Source organism: Anser brachyrhynchus (genome assembly GCF_964034855.1).
Source record: "Anser brachyrhynchus genome assembly, chromosome: 26".
NCBI classification, from domain to species: Eukaryota; Metazoa; Chordata; class Aves; order Anseriformes; family Anatidae; genus Anser; species Anser brachyrhynchus.
The window spans coordinates 6,297,028-6,318,444 of record NC_137719.1 but is presented as its reverse complement, the minus strand read 5'-3'; the positions used below and the strand labels follow the sequence as shown (position 1 = coordinate 6,318,444).

Below are 21,417 nucleotides of genomic sequence, written 5' to 3'. Positions count from 1 at the left end.
CGTACTCACACTCACCTGTACACACCCCCCCGTACACACACACACACCTGTGCACACACACCTGTGCAAACACACTTGTGCACACGTGCACACGTGCATTCACACCCCCCTGTACTCACGCTCACCTGTACACCCCCCCGGTACACACACACACACCTGTACACACCCCCCCCCGTACTCACACTCACCTGTACACACACACACGTGCACACACACTTGTGCACACGTGCACACGCGCATTCACACCCCCCCCGCTGTACACCCCCCCCGTACACCCCCCCCCCGTACTCACACTCACTCCCCCCTCCCCTTCCCGCCCACTCCCCAGGCCCCGCCCCCTCCCCAGGCCCCGCCCCCCTCCCCAGGCCCCGCCCCTCCCCAGGCCCCGCCCCTCCCCAGGCCCCGCCCACTCCACAGGCACCGCCCACTCACAGGCACCGCCCACTCCCAGGCCCCGCCCACTCCCAGGCCCCGCCCACTCCCCAAGCCCCGCCCACCCGCCCCAAACCCCGCCCCCGCCGCCCCGCCCCCTCCATTCCCTCTCGCGAGAGGGGCGGGGCGGGGCCGGCAGCGCTCGGGGCGGCTCCGGCGGCGCCGCTCGCTCCCGGTCCCCCCGCTCCCGGTTCCCCCCCGCCCCCCCCCCCCCATCCCGGTCCCCCCGCTCCCCGCCGGCTCCCCCCCCGGCCCCTCTCCCCTCACCATGGCGGCGCCGGGCTGGGCGCCCACGCACGTGCAGGTGACGGTGCTGCGGGCGCGGGGGCTGCGGGCCAAGGCGGCGGCGGGCGGCAGCGACGCGTACGCGGTGATGGCGCTGGGCCGGGACAAGTTCTCCACGTCGGTGGCCGAGCGCTGCCAGGGCCGGCCCGAGTGGCGCCAGGAGGCCACCTTCGAGCTGCCGCCGCGGGCCGCCGCCGCCGCCGCCCTGCGCCTCACCGTGCTGCACCGCGCCCTCGTCGGCGTCGACAAGTTCCTGGGCCGCGCCGAGGTCGACCTGGCGGCGCTCCGGGGGGACGGCGGCCGCCGGCACACCAGGTGGGGAGATGGGGGGGGGGCCTGAGGGGACATGGGGGGGGGGTCCTGAGGGGAGATGGGGGGGGCCTGAGGGGTTGGGGAGGGGCTTTGGGGGGCCTCAGTGGAGCTGAGGAGCCCCTGAGGGGTTGGGGGGGGGGGTCCTGAGGGGTTGGGGTGGGTCCTGAGAGGAGCTGGGGGGGCCTGAGGGGACATGGGGAGGGGTCCTGAGGGGTTGGGGAGGGGCTTTGGGGGGCCTCCGTGGAGCTGAGGAGCCCCTGAGGGGAGATGGGGGGGGCCTGAGGGGTTGGGGAGGGGCTTTGGGGGGCCTCAGTGGAGCTGAGGAGCCCCTGAGGGGTTGGGGGGGGGGGTCCTGAGGGGTTGGGGTGGGTCCTGAGAGGAGCTGGGGGGGCCTGAGGGGACATGGGGAGGGGTCCTGAGGGGTTGGGGAGGGGCTTTGGGGGGCATCCGTGGAGCTGAGGAGCCCCGGAGGGGTTGGGGGGGGTCCTGATGGGGCTTGGGGGGGTTCCTGAGGGGAGATGGGGGGGTCCTGAGGGGTTGGGGAGGGGCTTTGGGGGGACATCAGTGGAGCTGAGGAGCCCCTGAGGGATTGGGGGGGGAAGGGTCCTGATGGGAGCTGGGGGGTCTTGAGGGGTTGGGGGGGTTCCTGAGGGGACATGGGGGGGTCCTGAGTAGAGCTGGGGGGGCCTGAGGGGTTGGGGAGGGGCTCTGGGGGGCCTCAGTGGAACTGAGGAGCCCCGGAGGGGTTGCGGGGGGGGTCCTGAGGGGTTGGGGTGGGTCCTGAGAGGAGCTGGGGGGGCCTGAGGGGAGATGGAGGGGGGCTGAGGGGTTGGGGAGGGACTTTGGGGGGCCTCCGTGGAGCTGAGGAGCCCCTGAAAGGTTGGGGGGTGTCCTGAGGGATTGGGGGGGGGGTCCTGATGGGAGCTGGGGGGTTCCTGAGGGGACATGGGGGGGTCCTGAGAGGAGCTGGGGGGTCATGAGGGGTTGGGGAGGGACTTTGTGGGTCCTGAGGGGACATGGGGGGGTCCTGAGTAGAGCTGGGGGGTCCTGAGGGGTTGGGGAGGGGCTTTGGGGGGCCTCAGTGGAGCTGAGGAGCCCCTGAGGGGAGATGGGGGGGCCTGAGGGGACATGGGGGGGTCCTGAGGGGTTGGGGGGGACTTGAGGGGGCCCTGGGGGCTTGAGGGAGAACTTTGGGGGGGGCCTGAGGGGGCTTTGAGGGGCCCTGAGCAAAGCTGGGGGGTCCTGAGGGGTTGAGGGGGGGGCTTTGCAGAGCTCTGGGGGGTTGGAGGAGGACTTTGGGGGGCCCTGAGCAGAGCTGAGGGATTAAGGGGGGCTTTGGGGGACCCTGAGCAGAGCTGGGGGGACCCTGAGGGGTTGGGGAGGGACTTTAGGGGGCCTCAGTGGAGCTGAGGAGCCCGATAAGGGTTTGGGGGGGGGGCTTTAGGGGGCCCTGAGGGGTTGGGAAGGGGGGTTTGGGAGGTCCTGGAGGGGAGCTGGGGGCTTCCAGAGGTTGAGGGGGGCCCTCAGTAGGCCCTGAGGGGCTTTGGGGACCTTAGGGGAGCAGGCTGTGGGTGGTGGTCCCAGAACAGAGAGGCGGGGAGCCCCGGGGGGAGCAGTGGGGGCTCGGGGGGGAGCCCCTCGTGCCCTGCACAGGGCGACCCCCGGGTGGGGACCCCCCGGGTTTGGCCCAGGGGAAGGCGCCCGGTGCCTTTCCAGGCGCTGCTGCCCCGTGCTCGGGTTTCTCCTTTTTAAATATTTACGTGCCGGTGCGAGCGATTTACGCTGGGGCCAATGAAGTTGTCTGAGGAAGCTTAATGTGTTTGAAATGCCCCCTTGCTCGGGCAGAGAATGAGAGCCCTGCGCTGCCAACCGTTTGTGTATTTTTCTTAATAAATGCTTAGCGGAGCCTGGTGGCGTGTAGGAGCAGGTAGCTTGGCGCTGTTTGGGTTCATTTCCCCGCTGGCTGCAAGGCACCGAGCTGGAAGACTTCTCCTTGAACACCGAGTGCCAGACCCGTGTCGCGCTTGCACCTTGGAACATAAACAGTGGTGTGGTGCCCTGAAATCCCCGGGGTGCTCACCGAGAGCGCCGCGCCGGGAGCCGGCAGCGCCGGGAGACAGCCCGTGAGTCACCCTCCCCTCCTCACCCACCCGAGGAGCCGGTGTTTGGTGTTTATTCGCTACCGAAGCCAGGATCTGCTTCTTAACAAAGCCGTGGCCGCTTGTGAAGCCCTAATTACAGCGTGGCTGTCATTAAGGGCTGTGGGGCTGGTGTCAAGCCCTGATGTGTTTACGCTGCGAGGCTGGGTGCCCGCAGTCACCAGGGGTCAGCGAGGGGGTTCTCCCAGGCTGGTTCCTTCACGTCTGGGCCCAAGGAGAATTGTGGAAAGGTGTAACTTCGGTGCTTCTGGGGAAACTTGCGGTGTTTCCAGTCGTTAGCCTCCCCCCTGCCCTCGGTTTCCTGCGTGAAGCTCGTTTCTTCCATCGTCACTTCGATGCTGTGATGACATGCAGCAGCGAAGGGCTGGTGTCTTCTGGAAATGAAGCGTGGTGATGGAAGGGTGGGCACTAATGTCCTAAATGCAGTTAATCAGACTTTCAATCCAAAAGCCACTCCTGGCGCTACTGAAGAGGAGCCGAAACGCAGCAGACAGCTCAGGCAGAGCTTTGCTACGTGAATTACGCCGGTTCTCTTTGCCTGGGGGCTGAGAGAAGCTTACGCCCTGCTGTGAACGCAGGGTTTACTCGCAGCACGTGGGGTGGTCCCTCCTTGCGTGCTACGCCGAGGCTTGAAAATGTTGGCTGTTTGCAGCTGGAGTGAGAAGTTAAAGTTTGCCTCTGGTTTTGGGTGGGTTTGCCGGTAAATGATCTACTCTCCCTGCTCAAACTGAAGTGGATGTGGTGGCGTGCTCCTCAGGAACAGCGGCGCGTTGGGCTGCCTTTTGCTGAGCACGTAGTTTTCCCTTTGTTTGCCTTTCAGACAGGGCCCTCGTTGCCCCTGGGAGGCTGCGCAGGACAGCACGGGCGCTGCAGAAACGCAGGCGTGCGCCTGGAAAGATCGCGAGGCAGGACAAAAGGGCCCAGCCACGGCTCGTGTGGAGGGCAAAAGGCTCGTGCGTGCCCTGCTGTGCCTGGATCGAGCGTGGCAGTTGCCAGGCTGGTGCTGATAGGAAGGCGCCAGCCGTCGCTGCGGGACTTCGGGGCAGGATGAACCTGAAAAAACATCACATTTTCTGGAAACCCAACCCTCGTAGCACTGCTTGGTGCCGGTGCTGCTGTCCTGTACCCTCGAGTCTGAGCACTGACCGCGCGTGCTGCTCGCGCCTCCGCGTCCCTCTCACGCCGTCCTCCGCAGCAGGCTTCTGAGCCCCTCTTCAGCTAACGCCCTTCTGGTCTCTCTTTTCTGAAGAAAATGGCTTTTTCCCGTTCTCTTTCATTGCTTCCAGCGCACAATCAGGGTTTTGAAGTGCAAATTTGCTGGAGAGGCCGGGTTGCACGATCCGGTTCTGTTCCTTCGTTTCCATTTACCAGCTGTGTGGGGTCAAAGCCAGCGTTTTCCACGCGTCCTTCCCTATCAGGCCGGTGGAGTCGGCAAGTCTGTGGCTCTTGGAACAGGCAAAAAAACAAACCAAAACCAACAACCCCCCCCACGTTGGTATGCAGCTGATAATATTTCTTCCCTGGCACTAACATGCCGTGGATGTCGCTGAGGAGGACGTACGGGGCGGTAATTGAGCAACTGGAGTCGCGGCAGGCAGGCGCTGGTTTGGCAGCGTGGTTTCCCTGAGCGCTCGCCGCTCGCGGTGCGTTCCTGTTCCGGGCTCGGTGTCAGAAAGGGATAAGGCTCCGTCCGTAGCAAACCTGGCTGGTTCAATGCAATCGCTGCCGCGGAGTTGTGGAAATCCCCAGAAGTTCTGTAATGCTTGTTTTGGTTCTCGTTGCGTTGATTAGGGGTTCCTTAGCTTAAGAAGCATTAAGATAGCAGCTGAGACAAAGTTGGAATGAAAGGTATGAGGGTGTGGGCTGTGTGCGTAAGCTCTCTGGTACCAGTGTCACCTCTCTGAGGCTCCTGTAGCACCCACTTCAAAGCTTTAATCTCTGTGAATTTCAGGAAGGCAGAGGAAAGTACAAAAAAAAAAAAAGTGGCTGAGCTGACCTACGTGAATTCCATGTTGTGTGGGTTTTTAACCCTTTCTGGTTTTAGTTTAATAACACAAATCTCACTAATTTCACAGATTTCACTTTTTCTGTTTGCAGTAAGAAGTGTTTTCCTGTGGTATCTGGGGTTATAGGACTGTGACGTAGTTGTAAGATTAAAGGTTTTTCTTTTTCTCTACACGTAGACATTTCAGGTTCTTAAAACATGGACGTCCTCTGTTGTTTTAAACTATTTGTGAGTCTCGAGAGCTTGTTGCTAAAACAGATCTCCTTGGTTTGGCAGGTGGTACAAGCTTCGCTCCAAACCGGGGAAAAAGGAAAAGGAGAGAGGGGAGATTGAAGTGGATATCCAGTTCATGAGGAGCAACATGACAGCCAGCATGTTTGATTTGTCCATGAAAGACAAGTCTCGCTCTCCGTTTGGCAAGATCAAAGACAAGCTCAAGGGGAAGAGGAGCAGCGGGCTCTCTGACACGGCATCGGAGATCGTTCCCAGCACGACTCACTCCCCAGCTGATAGCGAAGATGAGTCAGCCGAGAAGGAGAAGAAGAAATCAAAGTTCAAAACCCTGTTTTCCAAACCTGGCCTGAAGAAGACTTCCCTCTCCCAGTCCATGTCCGTCCTGCCTACGCCTCAGCCCGGGGCCGAGCGGGTCAGGCTGCGGCCCAGCGACTTTCAGTCGCAGTGGGATGACGAGGAATCGGAGACCTCTCCAACCTCAGAAAGTGAGTAGATGAAGCGTGAGGCCTTTCCCCAAAGGCTTGCTTGCACTTTTCACGCTCCTCAGAGCGTTCGTAATGAACAAATCCATAGCAAGTCACTTCTGCCCACGGTGGTGTGTAAGTGTACAGGATGCTAGACACGGACAGCTGAGCTTACCTTGGGGTAGCTTAGAAACCGTGGGCAAAGCGTGCGCCCAGCGGCGGTGCAGTTCGGCAGTAAGCATCTGCAGTGTTTTTAGGCCACTGGAAGGCTCGTGTGATCCTGCCTGCCGAGGGCGGACGGTGCTAAGGGACCTGGGGGACGTGGAAGCAGCAGTGTAGTCACACTGGTGTCTGTTGCTGTGCCCAGTTAGTGAGCTGTGAAGCACTGAGGCTGTCGGCAGGCAGCGTAAGAGGTGTTCTTAGATCTTGAATTTCTCCCCATTGTTGTTTTGCAGGAGCCTTTGGAAATGCCCTGGAAGAGAAGTCTCATTCTCCAGTATTTAAATCTCGTAAAACAGCAACTTTGGACAACAGGCAACTAAACCAAATAACCACTAGCAACACCAAGAAAGAAGGGCTCTCCTTATTCAGTGGCCTTAAATCCAAAAACGATCCGGTCTCCAAGTCCAGCCTGTGTATCAATGGCAGTCACGTTTATATGGAGGAGAGCGCACTGAAGGACAACACTCCAGCGTCTTCCCCCTCTCCTCTCAACTTCAGGAGGAAGCAGCTCTTTGCTTCAGAAGAGAACCTGTCTTCCAGGTCTGCTAAAGGACCTGAAGAGGTGGGCAGAACGTCTCCCAGCAATGCTTTGTCTGGGTCTGCATCCCTGGAGACCTTCAAATCCATGACTTTGCCGTCGTACAAATTGCTTAGCAGTGAAGAGAACCTGGAAACCAGCACTCCCCTGACCGTCGAGATCATTAAAGAGACCAAAAAAACGGACCACAAAAAGTCTGCCTTGCTTTCCCTGGTCACAGGGAAGAAGGAAGCAGTGAAAACCAGTGACGCTGAAAGAATTCCAGAGAGGACTCCGAAGGAAGAGGAAACCAAGGCTGCAGAAGAGAAAAGTGAACAGGAGGCCAAACATTTTGAGTTTTCAGCAGACTTAAGCAGAGGAAATCCTCCAGAAGACAGTCACCTAGAAGAAGTCCCCACGAATAAACAACCACTCAACCCTTTTGAGGAAGAGCCAAAACCTGAAAAGGCTGCTGCACCAGCGAAGACCAAAGCTGTGAAACCCAGGTCAGTCATGCTTGCCTCAGATGTTGCTATCGATAGCAGCGCGCAGTGGTTGTAGGCTTTAACTAGACAGCTTCCTACCGCAGAGCAGCACCTGGGGACTTGGTGTGCTGCACGCAGCAGAACTGTGTTACTCTGGGGGTACCCGATGGCTTTGAGCTAGGTGCCGGACCCAAATAATAACTTTGAGGTCTTTCTCAGTATGAAAAGTGGATGATGTAGGGCTGTTCCCTTTAAGCAACGCCAAAAATGCTGGTTTTCTGGGTGCAGGCATCTTTTCAGATGCTGCAGGGGTAATTCTTCTTGCTGGATCTCTTGCACAAACTAACATTCTTCTCTCAGAGCTGTGTGGCTTGAAACGTACCCAGGGGCTGAAATACCAGTTCTAACATCTCTACTTCTCCCTTCTGTTTTGCTACGATCTTCAGAGGAGTTAACCTTGGAGCCCTTCTGCTTTTGGCGTTGTTCACAGCAACACGAAGTACGTTTGTGGCATTTATACACAAGGCTTTTTCGGAAATTCTGCTCATGTGTAATTATGTATGTGGTTTCATATATATATTTATATATATATGTCTAAATACGTGTGTAAATGTATTCATTTTACTAATAAGGCTGTTCTGCGTCCTCCTCCCACCCTATCTTCAGTGCTGCTTCACGCTTAAGCATCTTGCGTATGAAGTGCCCTACTAACAAAATTGCTTGGGGTGCATCAGATGAGATCATTGCTGCGATGTCTGCTTCAGAGCGCTGCTTGTGCAAACTACAGCAGAAGTGTTCCGACATAATGGAGCGTTTTGCGAAGGTGCATTTAAGTATGTTAAGTCTATTAGGCAGGCTCTTAAGTCTCTTGCAGTGTAATTTGTCTCCAGTGTTAGGCGTTGATGGAGGCTGGTGCTAAAGCTTGTCTGCTCCCGCCTCGTGTTGCATCTGCGAGTGACGTACATGCGAGTTTTTTGTCCCTTTTGCAGACTGGGCGTGCCCGCACAGGAGGAAACCAAAGCCACGCTTCCTACTCTTGCACCTGACTCCCTTCCCGCTTTTCTTTCTGTACACCGTATCAGTAGTGAAAATAATCCCTTTATTTCTAAAACGGGGCAGAAAGTCACCGTGCCAGGCTCTGGAAGCATTACTGGTTCTTCTGCATCTCTCTCTCCTCCTCTCACTGCAGAGCTTTTGAGTGGCAAGAACCCCTTCAGCCCCACCTGGGAGAGGGCGTCCCCGGCGCTGGACTCGGAGCACGCTGCCCGTTTGCCCCACCGTCCCGCAGCCCCCGTTCCCAAAGCTCCCCTTCCCAGGCAGGCGTCTGGTAGTGGCAATAATCCTTTCGCTTCTGACTGGGGGCAGGGTCCCGAAAGCTCTGCTACGCCTGCTTCCTGGGCTGCCTCTTCTCCGCCTGCGCCTTCCCTCCCTTCGGGTCACCACCTCAATGGCCGTAACCCCTTTGTGTCCCAGCTTGGAGGAGGGGGACCAGGCGTGCCAGGTTCCCGAGCTGTGGCCGGTTCTCCCCCTTTCTGCCCTCCCCGTGACGCGGGCCGTTCCTCCGCCGCGCACCCCGCTGATCTGAAACGCTCTGTGCTTACCGCTTCAGGGGGCTCTTCAGACGCGGCTGTGACTAGTAACGTAAGGGCTGTGTCAAACCCTCTCGGCGCTTTCTCTGTCGGTCCCGGTCTGGCTCCAGAGAAGCAGTGTGATTCCACGCAGGTCCAGGCAGAGGTAGTGGCTAGGAAATGCGTGTCCTTTCTGCTCGGGGAGTCGCAGCCCGTTCCGACAGGGGACGAGGGTTTGGGTGGGCAGCACCACGAGAAGCAGCCCTCTGATCCCAGGGGGGTGCTACCCACAGACGCAGACACTGCAGGGAGCGGAGCAGGGCTTGCTGACAGGCTGGGGGCAGAGAGCTGCCCATCGTCAAAGCTCTCTAGGGGCAGCACAAATCCCATCCAGAACAGCGAGGCCGCTGCTCAGGACGGTGTGGAAATAGGCAGTGCGAATACCGAGCCCTGCCCGAAGGGTGGCAAACACTCCGCATCTCTCTCAGAGTGTAGTAAGAGCCTCTTACCAGGGAACGGAGCTGAACGGCCGCCTTCCTCTGCGAGAGAGCTAAATGAGAAGCAGGAGATCTTAAGTGAAAAGAGAAGGGAGGAATGCACACCCAAATTTGACCAAAATGACTCATTTTCTCAAGCAGAACGTACGAAACCAGCCCCGGGAGCTTGCACGGAGCCCCTTTGGGAGGCTGATGCGGGAAGGGCTGGCAGCGAGGCGTCGGTCACACCGAAGCCAGCACCGCGGCTGTCTTTAACACTGAAGAAGTGCCCACCGGTTTCTCAAACCGATGAGTTAAGTGACGTGCCTTTGTCAGCTGAGGGTGTGCAATCCGTGCGTGGGCTCTCATTGCATAACGACAAACCCTCAGATGCTCGTGGATGCCTCCCCCCGAGTGGCTCACTGACAGCTCTCACTCCAGCACTAAAGCTCAGAGCTGACAGCAGTAACAGGCATTTAAAAACCGAGGGTGAGGATGATTTATTCGACCGTCTCTCAAATCTGAGGTCTGCCGTTCCGGTTACTGCAGACCATGGTGTGAAGCTGCCCAGTCTTCCAGTTATCCCAGAGGGAGGCTCCGATGACGAGCTGCTGGGTGACTGTCAGGGGAACTGCGGTGTTGCTGCAGGTGATGAAAATGGTCTGGAGGCTGGGAAGCTGTCTGTAGGTGCAGTGCCTCTGCACGAGGAACTGAAAGAGAGCCCTGGTACTTCTGCTGCAGCCGCAGCAACGCTGGCGACTCCGGGAGGAGGAAATGCTCCTGGTGTTTGTATGCCACCTGCGAGGGTGCATGTGCGCGGTGTCAATAACCAGAGAGCTGACTCAGGCCTACGTACGGCATCTCATTCCAGGGAGCGCAGTGGTTGTTTTGAGACACAGGAATTAAAAATAGGCGCTGATGCTGAGGAGCGTGCGGAGAGTGACTTCTCTGAGCCTTCTGTTTCCTCTTCCTCTCTGTCAAGTTCTTCACAGCCCTGCTCTGCCTTTCGCTCCTTCTCCTCTGACACCCCAAGTCATAGAGCAGAGTCTCCGAAAAAGCCAACAGCAGAGGGCTTCGCAGATAAAGCAGGAATTTCTGGCAAGAAGAAGCTTCTTCAGGCATGGGTTTCACCCTCTGAAACGTATCCTAACCAAACTCAGCAGGGTGGTGAAACCGTGTCTCCTAAGCACAGGTGAGAGAATATGGGAAACGCGCAGAAAGTATCTCAGTGCTGGTGTGAGCCTTGCTTTTGTCGGCACAGCTCTGTCTCTCCAGCTGCAGAAATCACTGTTCTATTTAGTGACATGGCATTGTGCAGCCTGAACCTCTGTCCCGTGGGTTGTCGGTGCCCGAGCCCTGCGGTGCTAGCGTAGGGTCGTTGCTGTAACTTAGCAGACGGCACCAGAAAACTCGGAGCGTCCATGGAGGATGCTGACAGCACTTGAGGGGGCCTGCCGTTCGTAACAGTGCTGCCCCGCAGGAAAACTGCTGGGGAAACACGGTCACGTTTTAAGAAATGGGGTCGTTTAACCAAATTCGAGAAACAGACTGGGAATGATCCTTTCCAGAAATGGGAGAGCAGTTGCAGGAAGCCTGATAAACTGGGATACTCTCTCGTATATTGGAATCGGGCTCCTGAGCCCCAAAGTAAATTGCAGCAAGCGATGCAGCTAAAACCCAGCTCCCAGGAGCGTGTGGCTGCTTCCCGGAGCTGCTCCTCCCGTGGGTTGGGGTGCTGCTGCCCGAGGAATCGCGCTGCTGCCCTGTCAGCCCTCGGTGCTTTCATCTGCAGAGCTCCATCTAGAGCGTAGGACGCTTCTGGGTTGGCACGTGCTGAGATACAAAGTACAATTTCTTCCTCTGTTAAAGCTGGCAAAATGAATCCTGCTTGAGCAATTGAGGATGACACATTTTGGCAGCTTATGGCGCAAACTAAGATTGGATAAGATGTGACGTGCTCCTCACAGGGTAGTAGAAGCATTTGATATTTTGCAAGAACCGTGACTATGTTCTCGGTAAGAATGCCAGGCTCAAATGCCAGTGCACAACAGAGCAGGATAACCACTGCTGTGCACTGCCTGCTCGTGCAGACTGACCTTGCTTTTCTTTTATGACACCGTTCAAGATATTTTTTCCCTTGTTACTGTTTCTTTATCTCCAATGCCTTAAGTCAATAAAGATAACAGAAGGAACTGGAGTGTACTTATAAAACACCTTCGGCTGAGACAGAAATGCCTTATCTTAGAGACTGAGTAGGGTAGGAATTTTCCCTGATTTCTTGCTGTATTTGTTTTGCCTCTGCAGATCTGTGTAGTGCTAGTATTACACCTACTGCCTGAATAACGTGAGCCTTTTTCATGTTACAGACTCCATCCTGTGAAGCCAATGAATGCCACGGCAAATAAGTCTCAAAGTAAAAACCTGAATGTCATCAGCACTATGAATGAAAAGCTGATTGAGATGAACGTAAAGGTATGGAGGAACGTGGCGCTTCAAACCCAAGTTTAAGCAGCAAACTGATCAGAGTTTCAGATTCAGGATAGTTTCTCTGGGCTCCTGTCGTGTGTCCCAAGCAGAACAGTGGTTGTGCTCAGACATGGGGAACACGAAGTTTCCTTTTAGCGGTCCCCAGGGGTGGGGACAGTCTTTGTGCTTGCGAACTCGTCAGTGCTAGAATTGGCAGCTCTTGTTTGAGTGGGGGTTTCTCGGTGGAGAGGATTTAGGGGTGCTGTCCGACTCCCCAGAGGCGAGCGGGATGTGTCTGAGCGATGCGGTCGCTGCAGGAGGAGGGACGGGTGACTCACTGCCTGCGCTACCTTGGCACGTAGTCGTGTTCGTGACGTGTAGGAGCTGCGTAACTCGGATCAGCCAGAAAGATTGGACAAATTAGTCACTGTTTGTATGCAAGCCTGATTAGTCCCCAAAGCTTCTTTTCACCCCGAAGTAAGTATGTGGCTCTTAAAGCTGAGGAGGAGGGAAAAAGTACCCTCAGGGTGGCTGTTGCCTTGCAGCGTGTTGCGTGAATACCCTGTGCCCTTTGCGAGACCAGGTGCCTGCTGTTGGAGCAGGGCTGGTTCCTAAAAGCAGAGCTGTGCAGCTTGCATAATCACTCGGATTTAAAGTGATTTTTTGCATAATCTTTGTCTCAGGAGACCTCTGAAGCGAATGCTGTAGTGCCTCCTTCTGGTGTTAAGTGGAAAAGAAGAACAGGTTTTATTTGCACAATTTAAACTGACGTGTTGCTGTTTTCATTGAATTGAAAACTTGTGGCTGGTATTCTGGTTTGGTGCTCTGCTTCCGCAAACGAAGTTAGGCTCGACGTTGCAGTCACTGGAGCCTGTTGAATGAGTACTCCCTGCAACAGAAACGTCTGGGCTGGTCTTGCATCAGAGACTGTTTGGACTGAATTGGCAGAAGCTGCCAAGTATTTGTCTAGTTTGCTTAAGAGTTAGAAGCAGACTTCTCAGAGAAGCTGTTTGTGATGTGTTCTCTACAATAAGAGTGAAATGGCAAGACCTAACTGGGTGGCTTGTGCTCTTTAACCTGAATTTGACTGCCCAAGTCTTAGCTAGATTTTAAACAGTAGCTCTCCCCGTGCTTGTCAAAATGCTTTTTCTTGTAGTTGGTGGTGCATGGCTCTAACTTCCGTGCACCTTCACCAAGCTGGATGGGCTGTTGCCTAGAGTCAGCGTGACATTCTTTCAGCATAAATTGCAGCAGAGAGTTGAATTATAGAACTGACGTTATGCAAAGCCTTTATGCTAAAAGCAATTGCCCGGTTGCTTTCTGTAACGGCTGACACTCTCTGAGCCTGCCTTCTGTTTTGGAGGAGACTTGGTAGGCTCTGTAAATTGGCTCTGTGCTGTAAGTGAAGTATTACGCACCTACTCCAAAGTACTTGTTCTCTTTCCCCCAAAAAAGATTAAAAAGCTGTTCTGCGTTCTGCAAGTGCATGAATGTACAGTGTTGTGTGTGAAGTTCTCTGGGCTGGGTTTGATAATGGCCCGACGGTGCTTTATTGCAGAGAGCTCGTCTGGCCTGGCCTTGCCTGCCAGCCTCTTGTTTTTTCACGGCTTGGGTCTGGGCAGCCTGCTCTGCACAGTCATAAAGCTTAATGATCAATGTTCTGAAATGCCATTTGGATGGAGCTTACCTTTAAAAAGCACAGTAATTCTTCTGAGAAGCAGCTGTGTTCCTGCAAATGCTGTGCGTAACTGTTCGTTGGTGCCTCAGCTCCCCACACCAGCTACCAGATAGCATTCAGTTGCTAGTTTGCAATGCCTGTATATCTGTAATAACCCTGCCTTTCTTCTCTTGAAGAAATACGATCCTTCAGATCCTGCCTATGCTTATGCTCAGCTTACACACGATGAGCTGATCCAGCTGGTCTTGAAACAGAAGGATACGATTAGCAAGAAGGATCTCCAGGTGCGGGAGCTTGAAGACTACATCGATAACTTGCTTGTCAGAGTCATGGAAGAAACCCCAAACATTCTTCGTGTTTCAACTTCGGGAAACAGAAAAGCTGGAAAGATGTAAAAGCTCTCTGGACGTTGAACAAAGAACTGAATTCCCGCCAGCAGAGTTTGATTAATAAGGAGACAATGTGAAGTAGGTGGTACCGATTGTGCTGCCCACACAAAATGACCTCTTTCCTGTTTCTGCCTTGAGCAACTATCGCTTTGGTTAGTGGTTACATCAGGTCTTCTACAGGGAGTCCAGAAGTAGAATCAACTTACCATATTTATTTTTTTTGGTCTTTTTCCGTTATTTGGGAAGATTTGTTCAGGCATCTAGTCCAAAGGATGATTGCGATAGGAAGGAAGAAGGTTTTCTTTGATATGTTTTCCTTGCCGGCATTGCTGATCCTTTATGAAGATTTTTTCATAGTTCAGTTTTGTAGCTGCTTTGATAGATCACTTACTCCTCTGTCCACATCTTAAGTTATAGTGCAATATAAAATCTTGTACAGTAGAGCTTGAGGATTTGATTTTTTTTCTTTGTTTTGAATAACTACACTGGAGAAGTCCAAAGATGTAAGCCTCAGAACAGGGCTGCGTGAGCTGTACTTTAAAAGCAATTAAGGCCCTAAAAGTGGAATGCAATTTAAACCATGGACTGGAAAGTAAGGAACAAAGCTAAATTAATGACACAATGTAAATATGGTTTCAAAGCAGTTCTCCAAGGGGAAGGTTTACAGGTGGTTTTTGGTCAAGGAAACACTGAGATGTCATGGTAGTTTATCTACCATAGGAATAAGTAGTAGTAGTGCATTTGGGCTGAAGGTACCTTAAATTGGAAGTTGTTCTCCTAGAGGCTTCAAATTCCCGATTCAAAGCTTGTTCAGAGAAGGAAGAAGGCAAAGGTACATCTGGTTTCTGTTCCCTATTCTTAAATAGGGATGGATTTCACTGTACACGTGTGTGGCCTGTGTCACTTGCTGTATGAAAGCTCAGTGATAATTTTGGTATTATACTGTTGCAGTTTAGTGAATCTAAGTGCCTTGGATTTTGGAGCTAGTGCTTACCTTGGAACAACCTTCTGAGGTGATCAGTCTTAACACTTTCTTCTATTTGTTACGCAGCTATCAAAAGAACCAAATTGCCCTCCCCTTGGGACGGGAACAGTTAAAATTCTAGTGCTCAAATCTGATTTGGTTTTCTTTGTGACTTGAAGCTCGCAATGGCATGAAAATTTATGTAGCTGAAAAAGAGTACTGGTTTTGCAAGACAATCAGATACCTCGGTCTGCTTCCTTAGTTTGTGGCTTCTTTGCAGCTCAATAGAGACAGGTATGTTCTCCCCATCTCATCAGGCAGAAAATAACAGCATAGCACTGTCAAGCAGCCACAACAGGCTTCCTCCACTGAAAGTTAAATGTGGCCTTTTTGTGGCGAGCTCCTGCCAAAGATAACAAGTCAGATGTGTCTTTGCAGCTCTTAGATCAATCAGGGTTGTGAGAGTCCATGAGAAGTTTAGAAGAAAGTTGAAATATCAAAAGAGTGAGCAGCAGAGAACCAAAGTAAATGCTTCTGCCTTCTGAAATTGAGGTAATCTATTTAGTCACTCCAGACGTAGCTCGAAAGGGGTGAGTTTCTAAGGCAATTTTCCTACAGTAAAGCACTTTAATGAGGGACTAGCTGGATTAACTATTAACCTCTTAGTGGTAGTCTTCTTACTGGTTTCATAAAACACTGAAAACTACTGGAGACTTCTCAAATACTGTGTTTTTGTAGTGAAGAGTAGTTTAATATATTTGCCTAGAGATGTACACATTTATTGGAAAATTCAAAAAATGCCGTTAATTACATTTTGTTACTGTAAACTGGCTAACTACCAAAGTCTGGCCTAGCAATTGAATCTTTTCTGACAGAGCTCTCCTTCATGGGAAGCTCGATTTGAAACAAGCCTTTTTGGTTTAAGTGTTAGGAGTCTTTTAAGACTTCAGGTACTTCTTTACTGTACCCTCTTCTGTGAATGAAGGGTCTGAAACAGAAATTCTTAGTGGCATCTTCAGGTCTTGAGTGATGGTTTTAATTTTGAGCGGTGCTGGTTGGCATTACTGGAAATTGATGCTGCTTCTCGTGCCTTGAAATAATGAGGAAGATGAAGAAATAATTTCAGTTTCTTCCTTGTGCCTCAGTGGATCTCTGGAAAGAAGTGGTTGCCTATACCTCATGGAATAAATTTGTCTTCTAGACTTTTTTCCACAACTTTCTGGTTTTCTACTTCAATCAGAAAAACCAGTAGTGCCTTTGAACAGTGGCATAAAGTTCAAAATCAAAAATGGTATTACTGGTAGTCATAACTGGACACATGTTAAGGAAGACTTGGCTTGGTTTTTGCTGTCCTTCTTTTAAAAGAATAAGGGTACTACCGTGTGGCTGCTGAAGTCACTGTGATGCTGCGTATAATGCTCTTGGAGTACGGATCTCATGAAGTTCTTACAGTGGATTGATTACATGCATTCCTTTTGGCAAGAATATGTATCTCGAGGTTGTATACACACAGACAAAATGGTAAGATATGCTAATAATAGTCTCCTTAGAGACGGAGCCCTAAAACTTGTAATATCCTCTCTCAGTAGCCTTTTGCTAGTTTCAACTTTGTCCATTAAGGTGGGCCTCGGGTTGTCTGGCTTTTGCACCTTGGGTGGTTATCTCCTGTGGTCGCAGGCCTTGCTGCAGGGTGGCGGTCCTGTGCAAGCCACGCTTCTACTTCCAGAGCTGTGAAAACACAGCACAAATCTCGTACCTCAGTCTTTTATCAGCAATACTATTAAATACTATTTAAAGCCTTTCTTTGGCATAAGGGGACAGGCATTTTATGTTCAGCAGGGTGCTTCACGCTGACTTTAAGGGGCCTAAGAATCAAGTGTATTGTTTTATTATTTTATTATTGAAGGATTTGAATATATTTTTTCCCTGTTCATAATACTGTCTGCTTTTAGCCTGGGTTGCTGTTTGTTTTTAAATGCCCTTTGGTTTCATGGAACACTAAAATAAAAGATATCTTAATTCCAGTGTCCTGATCACTTTGTTTCCTCAAACAGCAGTTTCAAAGAGTACTGAAACACGGAGAGCTGGGGGATGTCTGGGTGCTGCTCAGTAGGTGCCTTTGCCTCTTGCAGCCTTCCTGAGGGTTTTATTTGTGCCCCTCAGTTGTCTGATCTCTTGGTAACTTCTAACTGAAGTGCGAGATGCTTGTGGTTTTCTGTGCGCGCTGTGGGCTGCTTTGACCTCCACAGTAACTCGCAGAAGTGTGGGGCGGGTGGATGTGCTTTGGAGCACATTGTGCGTATGGAGAACAGGTTGAAAATGCAGTGGTTGTGCATCAGTGACCTGCAAAATGAAACTAGTCCTCGGTGCTGCAGCCCCAGGACCTCACCCTTTCCTCGTGACAAGCTCTGCTGCCCGAAACTCCTCACCCTCCAGGTATTTTGGGGCTAGCTCCATCCCTGTGAGCTATCTGTGCAGGAAGTTCACGGTAAACACCTCATGGGGCGGGGGAACCTGATCGACAAGCTCATCGCCATCACGCGAATTGAGACTTTCTGTGAAGCAAAAAATGTGCAAAAGGTTCTTGGCCGGCAGCCTGGTAAATTGCCCCAGTGCCAACAATGCGGCCCCTAATTGTAATGGCCCCGCAATTGCGGGCCCTGATGGAGAGAGACCTGGTGGTAATCAGCTTCCCGCTGTCTCGAGGGCCATTTACCCTGAGACCTGCGCTCAGGAGCCCTGAGTGGCCTCGCGCCCGTTCTGGGGCCATGATGAAAGGTGGGGGGGGGACACGGAGGGCCTCGGCCATGGGGGAGCCCCTGTCTGAGGGGCTGGGGGCCGGAGGAGGAGGAGGCAGCGCCTGGTGCCCCTGGAGCCCCACAAACGATGAGTTGTGGGTGACGAGGCCTCGGTGGGGAAGGTCTTGGTGGGTTTTGTGGTGTGTTTTTTGGGGGATCTGTGTTTTTTGGGGGTGTGTGTTTTTTGGGGGTGTGTGTTTTTTGAGGGTGTGTTCTTTGTGTTTTTGTGGTTTTTTTGTGGTGTTTTTTGTGTTATTTTTTGGGGTGCTTTTTGGGGTGTTTTGTGGTTTTTTTGGGGGATGCTTTTTGGGATGTTTTGTGTTTTTTTGGGGGGTGCTTTCTGGGGTGTTTTGTGTTTTTTTGGGGGGCGTTGGGTGATGTTTTGTGTGTGTGTGTGTGTGGCTTTTTGTCTGCGTGTGTGTTTATTGTGCTGTTTTTTTGTGTTTATTCACGGGTTTTGGCTTCCCGCCCCGTCAGCCCCCCCCCCCTCACGGCCCCCTCCCTGCGGGCGGAACGCTCGGGGCCGGAACGCGCGGAGCGGGGCCGGGCGGGCGCCGGGGCCGGCGGCGGGACGGACCCGGGCGGAGGCGGCGGCGGCGGCGGCGGCGGGGCCATGGCGGAGCGGGGCCGGAGCCGGTGCCCCGAGTGCGGCTCGGCCGCGCTGGTGGAGGACGCGCACTACGCCCAGCAGCAGCTGGTGTGCGCCGCCTGCGGCTGCGTGCTGGCCGAGGGGCTGCTCACCACCACCTACACCGAGGAGCAGCACCTGCGAGGTGCGGCCCGGCCCGGCCCGGCCCGGTCCCGGGCGCTGCGGGGCCTGCGAGCCCCCGGGGAGGCCGCTCGGGGCCGTCCTCGGCCGGGCCCGGCAGCGGGGCGCTGCCCGGACAGCCCCTGGCGTTGACAGCGGCGGCGGCTGCCTCTGTGCCCCCTGCGATTGAATTGCCCCGTGCTGTTTAATGATTCCGTGCAATGTAACCCGCGCAGTTCCAGCGCTCTCGGTGCCCTGCCTGGCAGGAGCTGCGCTGGGTGCTGCCAGGATTAAGCCCAGCTTCCCCCCTCCCTCCCCAAGCCGGAGACCAGCGCCAGGTTTTCTTGTTAAAAATTCAGATTAAGGGGACTTTGGGGTCAGGTGCTGGGCCCGGGACACGCGGAACGCACACGAACACGCACGGTGTGTGGCTTTTTGGCATCCGAACCACCTGTAAGTGCCCTGGCGTAGCCACCAGGCCGTTTGCTGCTGCTGTTGTAGAGGGGCAGTGGCCTGAAGGGGATCCTGCTCCTTAACGTCATTCAACCTCTGCCACCAGGTCTTGTTTAGTGGCCTCACAGGATTGTTGATTGTGAAAATCGAAATCTGGCACTGTGGCCGTCCAGTTTATCTGCCCTAACAGTTGCTGTTTTTCAGAGGTGGCCTATTCCCAGAGCACCGGCCAGAAAGAGGAGCTGAGCCGCTGCATGCAGCGAGGTAAGAGCGTGCCGGTCGGCTTCATTCGTACACGTTGATTCTCTTTTGCTGCTTTCTGCTTTGCTGCAGTTTGTCAATGCATTTCTGTTGCTCTCTGGAATGGTAAGAGCCTGTGGGGACTGGCACTAAACGAGGGCAGCAGTTAGTTCTGCGTCCGGCTGGTGCCTGCCTGAAGCAAACTGCTGTACCCGCACTCGGGGTCAGGGGGAAAAGTCCTCGTGTCCTTGCCTGGGGCCGGGTGAATACCGGTTGCACAGTAATGTTGAGGAGGGATGAATACGCAAATAAGGAGCTGCATGAGCTGATCGTAAAAGCGGTGTCTCCTCGCAGGGATCCGGCGGGTCCAGGATCTCTGTAAAGTCCTCCAGCTCCCGTCAGTGTTTGAGGAAACGGCCGTGTCATACTTCCAGAGAGCGCTGCAGCACCCCGCCTTCCACCTGGTCAGCCTGGAGAAGAAGGAGCTCCTGGGGGGCTGCTGCGTCTTCGTGACCTGCCGGCAGCACAGCTGGCCGCTGACGATGGGCACGATCTGCTCCCTGCTTTACGCCAAGCAGGAGCTGTTCGCCAGCGTCTACCTGAGCGTGCAGAAGGAGCTCGGCATCTCCGTGCCAGCGCTGAGCCTGGCGGATCTGGTGAAGACGCACCTCAGCAGGTAACGGGGGCCCTGCCATCCTGCCAGTTCAGCATTGGGCATTTGACACCGATGGCATGCAAAAGCCTCTAAAATGCAGCCGGGGGTGGAAGGCTGTAGTCAGACACAGGGCGACCTGTCCCGTTACGCGGGGCTTGTGAAAAAGCATTCCCTTGGCCTGCTCCCGGCCCTGGGAGTCAGGCACCACCCGAGCCTTGGCGCTGCGGCCAGGTCTGAGGCTTCCCTGCGCTGGTGCTAGCGGTGGGCTCCGTCCTCTTCCAGCTTCCGCCTGTTCCAGCGCGCCGAGGACGTCCCCGCCCCATTTGCAGAGGACAAGGAGCGGATGGTGGCCCGGACGCTGCAGGTGGTGGAGCTGGCCAGCGAGACGTGGCTGGTCACAGGCCGGCACCCTGTGCCCATCGTCACGGCCGCGGCGTTCCTGTCGTGGCAGTCACTGCGGCCCGCCGCCCGCCTCGCCTGCACCTTGGCGCGCTTCTGCAAGGTGGCGGGCACCGACCTGCCTCCGCCCGCGCACCTGAGGCTGAAGGAGCTCCACGAGATCCTCCTGAGGATGGCGTCCCAGCTCGCTTGGCTGAGGGTGTTCGGCTTGGACAAGAGGACGGTGGTCAAGCACCTCGGGGACCTGCTGCAGCACCGGCTTCTCCTGCTGAAAAACGCCTTCTGCCTGGAGGGTGCAGAGGAGCAGCGTGTGGAAGCCCGGGGCGAGGGATCCGCTGGCCCTCCTCCAGCAGCAGCGGGGGCAGGACAGGAGGAGGAAGGCTGCCCTTCGGGAGGGAAACACAAGTGTGACAGCAGCCGGAGGCCCTTGCTGCCGCCCTGCCTCATCAAGCCAAGGAAGAGGCTGCGGACAGCAGCCCCGAGCGAGTCGGACGCTGCCCTCACTGGAGACGAGCCCATCTCTGACAGCGAGATAGAGCAGTACCTGAGGGGCCCGCAGGAGATCCGCGCCTTCAGGAAGGCCAAGGCGTGGCAGTGAGGACGGCCGTCACCGGGACGGCCTGGAGGACAGTGCCACCAGAGCACCAGGGGCTGGGACCAAACCATAAAACCTGGTGGTAAGAGCGCCGCCGTATGCTGCAGGGACAGTTGTCTGTGGACTGGGGGGAGCAGGGTGTGTCCTGATTGTGTTCCGGACCAAAACGGGTCTTTTAAAGAGCTCCTCCTGCTTTGGGTTTTGTTATATTTTGTTAAATACAGAAGTACAGGTGCAAGGAATGGGTTCTTGACTCTCTCTCTCTTTGCAGCCTCTGGTAAAATGCGTTTTGGTTAATCCAGGTGTTGTGGGGCAGGTGCCACGGGTGAGTGTGCGCTAACACAGAGGTAAGGAGGTGATGGCGTGCCGGGGAGAGCCAGCCCAGCCCGGCCCAGCCCAGCCCAGCCCCACGTCCTTCCTGCGGAAGCAGGCGGGCAGGCAGCCCCTTGGCTTTGCAGGGAGCACGGCAGCGAGGGCTGGCGGCTGCTGGGCTGGTCCTCGGAGGGACAGGCTCGCTCCCGAGTCGTGCTGCATCTGGATTCGTCCTGAAGTCGGCCGCCTGTTTTTTGGTTCCTCGCTGATATGTGGCCGGAGCTAGTGGACGTGCTTGGAGCCAGTGGCTTTGGCTTGCACGTCCCAGGCCCCGCAGCAGTCGGGGTGAGGAGGACCGCGTGCAGCAGTTGGTCTCTGCCCCATTCGTGCCTGTCGGTGGCAGTGTGAAGCTGCTGCAGTGATTTTTGTGCTTTGGCGGGCAGAGAGGGAGAGGTGCTGCCCGTCCCTCGGTCACAGCGGGCGCGACGTGCAGGGTGAGGTGGAGGTTTCCAGCACCTCGGTTAGCAGTGGGTTTCCGGAGCTTTTCCATGGGTTTCTGGA

General features: G+C 54.9%; 2 protein-coding genes across 7 annotated transcripts; both read left to right on the top strand.

The window, feature by feature from the left end:
* The first annotated feature begins 556 nt into the window (after positions 1-556).
* On the top strand, positions 557-16,680 carry RAB11FIP1 (RAB11 family interacting protein 1). Of its 5 annotated transcripts, none has more exons than XM_080568233.1 (6): positions 560-1,032; positions 5,470-5,912; positions 6,347-7,136; positions 8,105-10,351; positions 11,526-11,631; positions 13,480-16,680. In XM_080568233.1, exons 1-6 carry the CDS (start codon positions 701-703, stop codon positions 13,696-13,698), a joined length of 4,137 nt encoding a protein of 1,378 aa, XP_080424359.1. In that variant the 5' UTR covers positions 560-700; the 3' UTR covers positions 13,699-16,680. The 5 variants fall into 5 exon arrangements, with proteins under 5 accessions (XP_080424361.1, XP_080424359.1, XP_080424362.1 ...); XM_080568234.1 differs by having other exon boundaries at positions 568-1,032; positions 10,142-10,351; XM_080568235.1 differs by lacking the exon at positions 8,105-10,351 and having other exon boundaries at positions 557-1,032.
* A 1,332-nt stretch (positions 16,681-18,012) lies between these two features.
* On the top strand, positions 18,013-20,786 carry BRF2 (BRF2 general transcription factor IIIB subunit). 2 transcript variants are annotated; one of them, XM_080568240.1, is made up of 4 exons: positions 18,013-18,227; positions 18,860-18,919; positions 19,250-19,571; positions 19,833-20,786. In XM_080568240.1, the coding sequence occupies exons 1-4, from the start codon at positions 18,068-18,070 to the stop codon at positions 20,545-20,547; spliced, it is 1,257 nt and encodes a 418-aa protein (XP_080424366.1). In that variant the 5' UTR covers positions 18,013-18,067; the 3' UTR covers positions 20,548-20,786. The 2 variants fall into 2 exon arrangements, with proteins under 2 accessions (XP_080424366.1, XP_080424367.1); XM_080568241.1 differs by lacking the exon at positions 18,013-18,227 and adding an exon at positions 18,539-18,655.
* Positions 20,787-21,417: the final 631 nt, after the last annotated feature.

Bases quoted from the DNA above. Each gene is read 5' to 3' on its own strand.
- RAB11FIP1 (XM_080568233.1), top strand. From the start codon at position 701: ATGGCGGCGCCGGGCTGGGCGCCCACGCACGTGCAGGTGACGGTGCTG. The intron at 5,913-6,346 runs GTGAGTAGATGA...GTTGTTTTGCAG, and splicing joins GACCTCTCCAACCTCAGAAA to GAGCCTTTGGAAATGCCCTG. The intron at 11,632-13,479 runs GTATGGAGGAAC...CTTCTCTTGAAG, and splicing joins TGATTGAGATGAACGTAAAG to AAATACGATCCTTCAGATCC.
- BRF2 (XM_080568240.1), top strand. From the start codon at position 18,068: ATGGCGGAGCGGGGCCGGAGCCGGTGCCCCGAGTGCGGCTCGGCCGCG. The intron at 18,920-19,249 runs GTAAGAGCGTGC...GTCTCCTCGCAG, and splicing joins GAGCCGCTGCATGCAGCGAG to GGATCCGGCGGGTCCAGGAT. The intron at 19,572-19,832 runs GTAACGGGGGCC...GTCCTCTTCCAG, and splicing joins GTGAAGACGCACCTCAGCAG to CTTCCGCCTGTTCCAGCGCG.